Here is an 11,460-nt window from a genome sequence, read left to right as displayed (position 1 = left end):
ACCCAGGGATGGGACTGTGAATCTCCTACACAGTACATCAAGTGGGAGAAGAGGGTTTGATTTACAAAGTGAAAACGGAACCAGGAACCAGGAAAAGGAAGACCCCGTGTCCTTCACCGTAATCTCTTGTTGCCTTGTGATTATCTACCACTGGAGGTTGAACCCGGGAGGGAGTCAAGGACAAAGAAAACAGTGAACAAACCAAGGCTAGCAGACAAAGATGAGTCTAGTCCAGACAATGATGATGATGAAGACTATGATTGCCACTACTTACATGCTGCCCAGCATCAGGAACCTGTGGAAGAAAATAACAAGGTCGATAACACATAAATACCAGTTCTCCAACCCAGCAAACCTGAAAAGGAAAGAAAAGAAATTGATTTAGAGATGATGGCAAATGATTATGAAAGAACAGCCCAAATGGAAAATAAAGGGGTATCTAGACAGGGAGTAAATGTGATGCAGGAACAACCTGCAGGAGAACCTGATGATTTGGCAGTTGTCCATGCAGCACCAAATGAAGTAACAGTGAAGAAAGACAGGGGTACAGATGGCCTAGATGAGAGAGGAGACCACCAAAAACATTCACATATCATTACCTGGGTACTCCAGCATGCTATAGTGTAGAGCGTACAAACACAACAGCATTTCAACCCAAACCATATCAAATGCAACACGTGACATCATTGACCTACACGGTATCACAGTATCAGCCAGTATACTTGTATGCACACTGAAAAGACTCTGAGATAGAATGAGAAATAAATTGCAGTTCAAAGAAGACAAAAGACTACGCAGTTTCTAATACACGCCTTTACTGAAGAACTGTAAATACAGTTAACATGCAGTGCATATGTAAATCAGAACATTTGCATATAACACAGCCCCACCTTCAGAAAATACGTTGAAAAACGAGACAAAACATTGTTGGGACATCATTTATTATCGTGGTTATAAAAATAAATATGTATATAAATAAATAGTAGTAAATATATTATATTAAATTAATATGCGACTGAAACACGAGAATGTATTTCTTGAATGCACTTATTAGTGTGTCTTTATCTTGTCTGTGACGATTGATGTTCACGTCTCAGCCTCGAATGATCTATCGATTATTTGACTGCTTTTCCCCTTGGTGCACGTGTTTGGGGAGGGGGCGCTGTGCTCAGACAATACACCGACCCTGATGGTGAAGCAGCAGCTCCGTGTCCTGTGCTTTATAAACGTCCATATCGCCCCTCGTCAGGTGGTGAGGGTGTTACAGATACACTGACGGATTACGTCACTGATTGTGATTGATAATGATGGATCATTGCAGTGATTGGTCATGTGGTGATTTTAAATCAGATTGTTGAATGGATTGTTGGTATATGCCTGATGAAGGTCATGGGACCGTAACGTTGTGAATAAAACTAATTTGATACGTGTGCAAGTACTGTTAGTGTGCGGGATTTTTGTTTATTTCTTTTTTCTTTTTTCCTACACACATGTGCTGAATTACAGAAACAACCCTGAAAACAACGTTCCAAAATTTTGAGGCCTCCTCCTGAACAATGAATAACTTAAAAAAAAAAAAAACAAAAAAAAAACGATAGTTATTATCATTGATACTTTTTTTAATGACTAACAGAAAATAGCTGATTGGATGTTAAATATTTTTGATACACTGTATAATGTTCATTGATTGCTTCATCAGTAAAATAAATACAAAGTATGTCATTTAATAAAACTAGTATTGTTTTATTGTATTTTGTTCATAATGTAGCACTGCTGTTTCACTGTTCCTTTGTTAGCAAAGCTAAGCATTATGATATATATTGTGTGTAAAAAAAACAAGTGTAGCATGATGCCATATGGCTCGTTTTCTCTACATCACATTTAAAGTAAAAAAAAAAGAAAGAAAAAAGAACAAGAAATGAATAAATAACTTCATTGTGTATGTTTGTTAGAAAAACTGAGCCGAGCTCATAAAACTCCAAGATGGGAAAATAATTTAATTTTTGTTTCACTTTAGGTCAAAATCTGAGGCATTCTGACCACAACAGGACAGAACAGAGCACGAGAGAGAGACAGAGAGAGAGACAGAGAGAGAGAGACAGAGAGAGAGACAGAGAGAGAGAGACAGACAGACAAATAGATAAAAGAGTGAATGATGTACGGTTCGAATGGAGAGTCTAAACATTGCCTGGAAGCTCAGGACCTTGTTTGGCCTTTAGTGCTTTCGTCGGCCCGATCGAGCAATTCAGCTGTCACAATAAAACACCGGCGATTTGGAAACACTCCACCGTAGTCTACTCGAATCCGAGCACTAATGCCTTCACTTGATGGACGAGGGGTTTAGCCCCGAGTGGACAGTGTGGAGTCTGGATCGTCCAAGCAGCAGGAGGCGTGATTAGATAAGACCTCCCTCGCCCGTCTCACTCTCTGTTTGTCTCTCTGTCTCACTCTCTGTTTGTCTCTCTGTCTCACTCTCGGTTTGTCTCTCTGTCTCACTCCCTCCGTCATGCTCATTCTTTGCTTGAGAATTGATTGGTAAGATAATGTAGGGTTCTGTATAAGTAAAACTTGCTATCATATATCGTTATTTATGTGACACCAGGTCGTGAGTCAAATCTCAGAGCTGCTAACGACCCCATGTAAAAGATTTGCGTAAAAGCCAGAAAATATTGGACTTGTCTAAGGTATTAAAAGTAATACTAAATGGCATATCGGTGTGTGTGTTTTTTATTCACCTTGTGTATAAGATGTGGGAAAAACTGTGCTTGACTGAGGTAGAGAATTTCCAAATGGCATATGGGGATACACAAATGTATTTCTTTTTTTCTACTTATTATTATTATTATTATTATTACTACTACTACTACAAGATGAAGTAAAAAAACTACATTTTAATGGTAAAGGTAAAAGATTTTAAAGGTAAAATCTTTGCATTGTAATGTACCCCGACATGATCAGGGTTGCCATTTTGGTATTCGTACCATTTTGGAATTTTAAAAGATAATGTTTCCAATCATTGATATAACTGAAAGACATTGATATTATTTAGGATTTATAGTGAGTGTGGTCATGCCATTTTTCTATATCATGCACATTTCTGATGGGATTTGGGTTGCACCAGGTATTTTAGAAAATAGTTTATTTAATGGTTTAGGGTTTTCTGAGTGTGAACCGTCTTTCCATGCACTGTACGATACTTTACTGAATATGATTTATTCTATCTGCAGCTCCACACAGATCTAGACGTGGGGAATAAGAACATCAGGTACGTTCTGGCCGGAGAAGGAGCAGGGACCATCTTCGCCATCAATGAGCTGACGGGCGACATCCACGCCATGAAGAGGCTGGACCGCGAGGAGAAGGCGGAGTACACGCTCACGGCGCAGGTCATCAACCGAGACACCAATGAGCCGCTGGAGCCTCCGTCAGAGTTCATCATCAAAGTGCAGGACATCAATGACAATCCGCCGCAGTTCATCGAGGGGCCGTACCAGGGCTCGGTGCCCGAAATGTCGCCCGTCGGTGAGTGAACCATGATTTTAATTCGTAACCGTCTGAGATCAACCAAAATATCAAGAATAGTATGCATAAATATATATATATATATATATATATAAAACATGCACAAGACTACACAATACTTGCTATCTGCAGTGGATATAAAAAGTTTACACACCCCTGTTAAAACTGCAGGTTTTTGTGATGTACAAAAATGAAATCAAGATAAATCATGTCAGATCTTTTTCCATCATTATTGTGTTATAGCAACCAACACAATTTAAGTGAACAAATACACACAAAAAAACAAGAAAGAACTGGCAATAACCTGGTTGCATAAGTATGCACACCCCTTAACTAATACTTCATTAAAGCACCTCTTGCTTGGAATACAGCACTCTGTGTGGTTTTTTTTGTTTTTTTATGTAAGAGTCTACCATCTTGTTGATTTAGTCATTTTATTCCACTCTTACTTGCAAAAATGCTCCAGATTGAAGAAAATTGCGAGGGGATCTCCTGTTCACAACCTTCTTCAAGGCATTCCACAGGTTTTCGACAGGATTTAGATCTGGGCTCTGACTGCATCATTCCAAAATTTGATTTTGGTGCTCTGAAGCTGTTCCTTTGTTGATTTGTATTTGTGCTTTGGGTTGTTATTGTGCTGGAAGGAATTTTTCCTCCTCTTCAGCTGTAGGTTTTGTGCAAAAAAGTGGTTTAGTATTTGGAGCGATCCATGATTCCCTCTATCCCTCAATGGCTAAAGCCCCAGTCCCAGCTGAGGAGAAGCAGCTCCATTGCATGATGCTAACACCACCATGCTTCTCTATGCATAACGTGTTCTTCGGGTGATAAGCTGTCTGGTTATTGCACCAAGCGTTCCTCTTAGAAAGCTCTGCCCTGGTCTCATCAGACCAGAAGACATTTTGCCACATGGTTTGGGGTGATTTAGGCAAGCTTGCATGTTTTTTTAGTGTTTTTTTTTTTTTTTAATTATTCCTGAGAAATGGCTTCTGTCTAGCCACCTTACCCCATAACCTAGACACGTGAAGAATATGAGAGATTATTGTCACGTGCAGGAAGTGATCAGTACTTGCCATATATTCTTTGATGTTGCTGTGGGTCTGATTAAGCTGATCAAGAACTTCTTAAGTCCATCTTTAGATGTTCAGGTGGGCACGATTATGGTTGGAGTTAAAGTCTTCAGGAAGGTAGATCTCCAGGAACAGGGATGGTGAGCGTTGCTCTACATGCTTTCTCAGCTCTTTGAGGACCATGGCTTCAGCAATCGGATGAAATCAAGAAGAAATCAAGAAAACCCTACAGAAACAGCTGGCCTTTATCTTGGGATTAATCAGAATCACTTCACTGATGACAGAATTGATGTATGATCATTAATTTTCAACATGAATGGTAAATTTGGACAAAGATCTGACATGATTTATCCAAGTACAATAGAAAAAACTGCAATTTTAACAAGGGTGTGTAAACTTTTTTATATGCACTGTAAACACAAACCCAGTACACATGACCCATTACACACTATCTCTACAGTACAGCACACACACACTGCTACAGTTACACTGTCTGCAGCCTCATTTTCATTTTAGGCAATTTTAAAAAGAACTCAATAAGAAACCCGGCATTCAAAATAGAAATTTAACGTTAAAACACTGAGACTTAATTGCAGTTCCGGCTGGAAAATGAAGCAGATGTCCATGGAAATGTGTCTTTTCTCAGAAAAAAAAAAAAAAAAAAGAGAGAGATTCAGTATTTTATCCTGCACAGAAATACAAACAACTTACAACACAATCTGTTAACATGTATTATTATTTATTAAAATCTCTATCAATGCAAAAACAAGCATCCTCCGTGACTTTTATATTGACACAACCCCAACTTGGAGCTAGTGATTACTACCGCTACTGTGATCGCATTCATGTCCTGTCCTCTCATCGTGTATTTCAACAAATATTTATTATAACAATGTATTTCTTATGTGCAAATACTGGGTTTTGCAGCATTTTTATTTTCTTTTTTAATTGCTATTTTCCAATAAATTAATATAAACAGCACGATCATCTAATATTGAATCTTTTTGTAATAGTGCCGATCAAATTGAACTGCTGTTTAAAAATGTGATCAGTAATGAAGAGAAAGAGTTAGTGTTAGTAAGCTTTTTGGAGAAATTGTGTACAAGTAAAATAATAGATTGAAAACGATGCACTATCAAATCCAAAAGCACATATTACAGCCTAAATAAATAAAGTTGTTGATATTTAATAATTTAATAATAATAATAAAAAAATGGTATTTAAGTCAAAGGCTTTACGAACTGACAATTTGGATTAATGCGTTGCTTTAAAAGGCAATGATTTAAGTTAATCAACGCTACATTCATAAATCAAGTTTCCCCTAACTTCCATAATGATATTTTTAAAATAATTCTTATGTAGGTTATCATCATTCACAAATTAACAGTAGGCCTGCCCCAGATTCTGAACAAAGTTGGTCACATCAATCAGAGGCTACTCAGTTGTATCACATTGTATCACATGGTATTATATTATATTGCATTGTATCATATTTATATTTATATTTATATTTATATCGGTATCATTTTATACTGTATCACATTGCATCATATCTTATCATATGGTATCGCACTGTATCATATGTATCGTATTTCATTGTATCAAATGGTCTGACATTTTATCATATCATATGGTATCGCATTGTAACATATATCATATCGTATCATATCATATCATATCATATCACATTGTATTATATCTTATCGTATTGTATCATGTCACATCATATCATATGGTATTGCACTGTATTATATGGTAATACATTTTCTCATACCATACGGTTTTGGATTGTATCATATCACATTGTATCATATCACATCATATGGTATAACATTGTATCATATCATGGTATTGCTTTGAATATCACACTGTATCATATCGTCTCATATGGTATTGCATTGTATTGTGTGGTATAACATTGTATAATATAGTATCGCATTGTATCATATCGCATCATATGGTATTACATTGCATCATATTGTAATGCACTGTATCATATTGTATCACACTGTATCATATGGTATTGCTTTGAATTGTATGGTATAACATTGTATCATATAGTATCATATCTACCGCACTGTATTGTATCATAGCAGGTTCAGGGGTATCAGCAAATGTCGAATCCTTGCTTTATGAATCAAAATCGGATCTCGTGGAAGCCTGAGGTTTACACCGCTAATCTAAGCCTGCATCCACCTTTACACGCACACAAACTGAGTTTAGTGTTTTATTTACTAGCTCAGTAAATGTAATAAAGTGGCAGTGGAGAACTCTGAGCGTAGCAGTTCTTGCTGTAGCCCATTATATAATTACTGTACTCATTTATTTCATTACTGTACTCATTTATTTCATTCCTGGACCTGATTGACTAATAGACTGGATGCGAACAGCCGAGTGCAGCCAAGTAAGTTTTCTTTCTGCGGCTGTTTGGACACGACATTTACTTCCTCACTGTTACTGTAATCCATCATGTCTCTGAAGCTAGAACGACACACACAGAAAGAAAAAGAGTGTGTATGTGTGTGTGTGTGTGTCTGTGGGGGTGTGTGTTTTCCTTCTCCGCCAACGATGCACTCGATTGAACTCGTCCACGCCGTTATCAGGGTTTGACAGTGACGTCTGGGAGATAACGAGCTCCGGGGTGACACGCCACGGCACTCCTGCAGCGACAAAAAAAAAACCCTCCTTTTGTGACTTGCTCTTTTCTTTTCGTCGCCGCAGTTTAATTAAACATTAGCCAGCGTTCTCTCGCTAGGCTCGGACCTGACTTGTTTTGGTATCATAAAGTATTTATGTGGTGGGAGACAGGCAAGGGATGAGTCAAAAGCTCCTTGGGTTGCAAAAGAAAACAAGGAACGTACAGACAAACAGGTCTTTCACAGAGTCGGTGTCACATTCAGAGACAGCAGACGTTTCATGTCTGGTTTCGTCTCTCGGCGGAGACAGACGGCGTGTTCGGCTAAAGACTGCTGGACAAAAGGGGAAATTCAGGAGCTGTAATTTCAGTGACAATTGAGTTATGGCTGAAAATAGACTTCAGGACGTCCGAAATGCCCGTCTGTGTTATTATCTGTCTGATATACACCACGTCCCGGAAGGAGTTTTCTATTAAACAGAAAAAAAATATATATATGTTAGTGTTTTGCTTTTATTTTGTAAAATGTCTTAATATCCTGATCCGTGCTTTTTAAGACATCACCATATACGGTCTGTCCTGTAATATAATATTTTAACACTGTATGTGTGTGTGTGTGTGTGTGTGTGTTCATTACAGTAAAATACCACCCTGATGTTGATGAATTCCCTATAACAGTGCAGCCACATTTTTACACTTATGCAGCACAGACGTCATACTTTTTATCTATTTATAGTTACATTAAACGTGTTAGTTCCTGTTGTCACTTACATTATAGCAGCTATAAACAGTCGCCCCTTCACCAGCTTCTCTCCTGAAGACATCGGAAAACTTGTTACAGCTTTACCTCTGACTGTTACAAAGCCCTGACACTGGAGACTCCTTCCGTAAAACGTTCAAACCAAAGTATCAATAATGACGCGTGTTTTTTTTTTAATCGTGTATGTGGAACGTCTGCAGTACACGTCTTTGTGGACGAGCTGTTACTATGGAAACGATAATGTATCAGAACGAGCGCATTAATATAGACCTGTGATGTGTTAATTCATTAATTCATTGTAATAATATGAATCAAATCTCAAAAACTGTAAGAATGAAACTGTAGCTATAGAAAGTGTAGCTCGTTGTTATGCTGTAGAAGTCACCAACTAATTCTTAGCCCGCTCACACACACACACACACACACACACACACACTTATACGCGTGCGCTATGTAAGTTAAACTCAGGTCTAGGTCAGGTCATTAAAACATATTTTTTTGCATGAAATATTCAGCGAGCATTAATTCATTTCCAGCTCGTGAGCTTTAACTAGTTTTTGACAACCTATTTCGTTCCAAGACTTTTTCGTGTGAATAATAAGTAGCGGCGTAATAAATTATGTCTTCGTACAATGAAACAAACTGACACAAATTCTTCGCTTCAATCTGATTATGTTAATTTAACCCATTAACACACTCGGCTCATTCGGGATTTTTTTTGTTTTTTCCATGTTGTGAGTGTGTTGGACTGTTTTAAGCTCTTTGAGGAGACTATGAGAGTTGATGGGATTGGAATGGATTTTGGAAATGAAACTTAATGATGAGGTGAGTAAAGTGTGTGTTAATTTTCCCTTTTTTTTTCTTTTCTTTTCTTTTTTTTTTTTTGAGTAAGTGCTGAGGCGTTAAAATGTGTCATATCGCTGTAGCAGACGTGTGGATCAGGGCCGGTGCTCTACGCCATCTGCTTTATGCCACCCACAAATAAATCACACAAGACGATGAGCCGGAAGCTGAAGCGCAGGCCTGGCAGGTCCAGTGTAGATAACACACACACACACACACACACACACACACACACACACACACACTCACATATACACACACACATACACTCACACACATGCATGGCTGACTTTGTGGCATATTGAAAGCGGAGGCAGGTTAGATCACAGACACACAGAGAGGTTGTATTTGGTTTAATGTGTTGAATCCTGGATTCTGATTGGTCAGAAGGTGTTGATTAATTCTCTATAACAGCAGTTCTGACAGGAGCGCAGCTACCCATCACGGGTTTATATTAACGCGCTCGTTCTAACATGCTATCGTTTCTATAGCAACAGCTCATTCACAGGGACCTGTACGGTATCTTGTAACTTCATGTGCGTAATTATTGTAGTATGGAAGGAGTCTCCAGTGTCAGCGCTTTGTACTGTAACCGTCAGAGGTAAAGCCGTAGCTTTAATTTTTCTGACAGCTTCAGGACAGAAAAGCTGTGTAAATCTTTCGTCTTGCTAACTAGCAGAGAAAAAGAGAGGGCTGGTGAGGGAACGACGGTTTGTAAGCACCTCTAACATAACGTAAGTGACGACAGGGACTGACCTATGAGCGGATAAAAAGTAAAAAAAAAAAGAGGAATAAGACACTATTCTATATTGAATCGACCTTGTAATGGTAACTGTAACATCATTTACAAACATAACTATTACTAAGGCTACGTTCAAAATCAGTCACGTGTTGCCATGACAACACGTTCAAAAGATGATTCCACATAGACAAACAGCTCTCGTGTAGAAAACCTTCCGAATATTTGCGCTGTCACGCCCTTCTCTTAACATTTCTCAACACGCCGAAACCTCTATATGTTCCATTAGCAATTATCTCATGCTAACTGTATTTACAGTGTCAGTTTAGCCGAGCAGAGTCTTTCTTTTTAGTAATTTATGAACACATCTGAGGAAAATGTTGACGTTCTCTATGGTTTTGTCTCATTTCCACAGCCTCTGAGCCTCTCGGTTAAGCGTTAACAGCTATGCACTGCTGAACTAAATCTTTAGCCTGAGTTATTCGCTAATTCATGCTGAGTTTCTCTGATTTCCAGTTGCCTAGCAACACGATTCAAACAACTTCAACTACTTAAAGAGCAAGGATATTATGCGTTTGATTTATCAGGTCGAAAGCACAAAATGACGATTTGCTGCATATTTAGTATATACACCATAACGTTATGGAAAGTTCAGCATTAACATTGCTAAGCTAAGCATAACTGAATACAAAGGGTATGAAGAGACGGAAGACTTCAACAAAGGTTCCTAAGACAAATTAGTTAGCTGGATGGTTCTACAAGTATATATACCGGCATAAATACGTTGTCATGGTTTCGATCGAAGTTAAAGCCTGGGCAAAGAGGAGATGCAACAGTTATTTTGGAAAAAGTGTTAATATTTTTGTCTCGTGCTCTGTCTGTCACGTTGTCTTGTTCATGCCGGTCCTTTTTAGTAAATCCATTTATTTATTTATTTATTTATTTATGGAATCCTGCAGATGTTGCTGTGTGTCCAGTGCGAGATAAGACTCGCGGCTTAATAAAAATTTGGGAGGAGAAAAGAACATTATGTCTTCGCTTTAGTTTCCTGTGCTGGAAGATGATGTGGTTGATGACCTCGGCTCTGCTGATGGAGCCGAACAAAAAAGGAAATTCAGAATAATCTCCGTCATTATCTAATCTTCCCAGTGCTTTGTGTGGCTCAAACAAAAGTAGCCGACGCTTAGCATAATACACGCGAGAGTTCAGTGTGTTGCAGTAGGTGCTTGGTTCTTCCTTTTGGAAACAGACGATTTTCGCTATAAAATAATGACCAGGGCTGATGTTTAAATACTTAACTCCAACACTCCAGATGCTGTGTCTGATCATATAGATCAGATTTAATAAAATGTACATAAAGCAGACACTTCTGGGGGCAGGGCGATGTATGAGCTCAGCTTATGGTGTCACGATATAAGCACAACGGATTTAGACTAATCACGTACAATATGCAAATTAATAAAATACGACAGTGTTGTACGTGTTGTACCTGGAAACTTTTAGCTGTTGGTGACGAACAACGTTACAGTTGTTATGGTTACATTATAACATGACTGACTTTAAATAAAATCAGTGAGAATATCGAGACTCTGACACTGAAATCCCGCTCGTGTCAACACGCGACGAATCTGAGCTAGATTACTAGCAGTTACCGAGCCGACTAGCTACATTAACTAATTACAGTGACAACAGGACATGGGGGCGTTTCTAATCTGCATATTAATAACAGCAAATATGTAGACATGTGCACAATTAATGTGTAGTGATGTTAGTGATGTTCCTCAGCCATTAAAGTTTACTTTTTTTTCCATTTGACCATAATTTAAAAAATATATTAAACAACAACTTCATCTGTATTTCTGTATGAATTTAATTTGGAGGCGGAGCTATGTAT

At 38.2% G+C, this 11,460-nt stretch overlaps 1 protein-coding gene across 1 annotated transcript in view; it reads left to right on the top strand.

Annotated features, from left to right (window-relative positions):
• cdh8 (cadherin 8) overlaps positions 1–11,460 on the top strand; it is a 136,234-nt gene that overhangs the window by 64,200 nt on the left and 60,574 nt on the right. Inside the window, exon 2 of the mRNA XM_053617414.1 lies at positions 3,228–3,522. Within this exon, the coding sequence (XP_053473389.1) occupies positions 3,228–3,522 (295 nt within the window). The remainder of the gene's footprint in view (positions 1–3,227; positions 3,523–11,460) is intronic.

The sequence above is a fragment of the Ictalurus furcatus genome, chromosome 27 (assembly GCF_023375685.1).
Source record: "Ictalurus furcatus strain D&B chromosome 27, Billie_1.0, whole genome shotgun sequence".
Taxonomy (NCBI): domain Eukaryota; kingdom Metazoa; phylum Chordata; class Actinopteri; order Siluriformes; family Ictaluridae; genus Ictalurus; species Ictalurus furcatus.
This window is presented reverse-complemented; position numbering and strand designations above follow the sequence as displayed.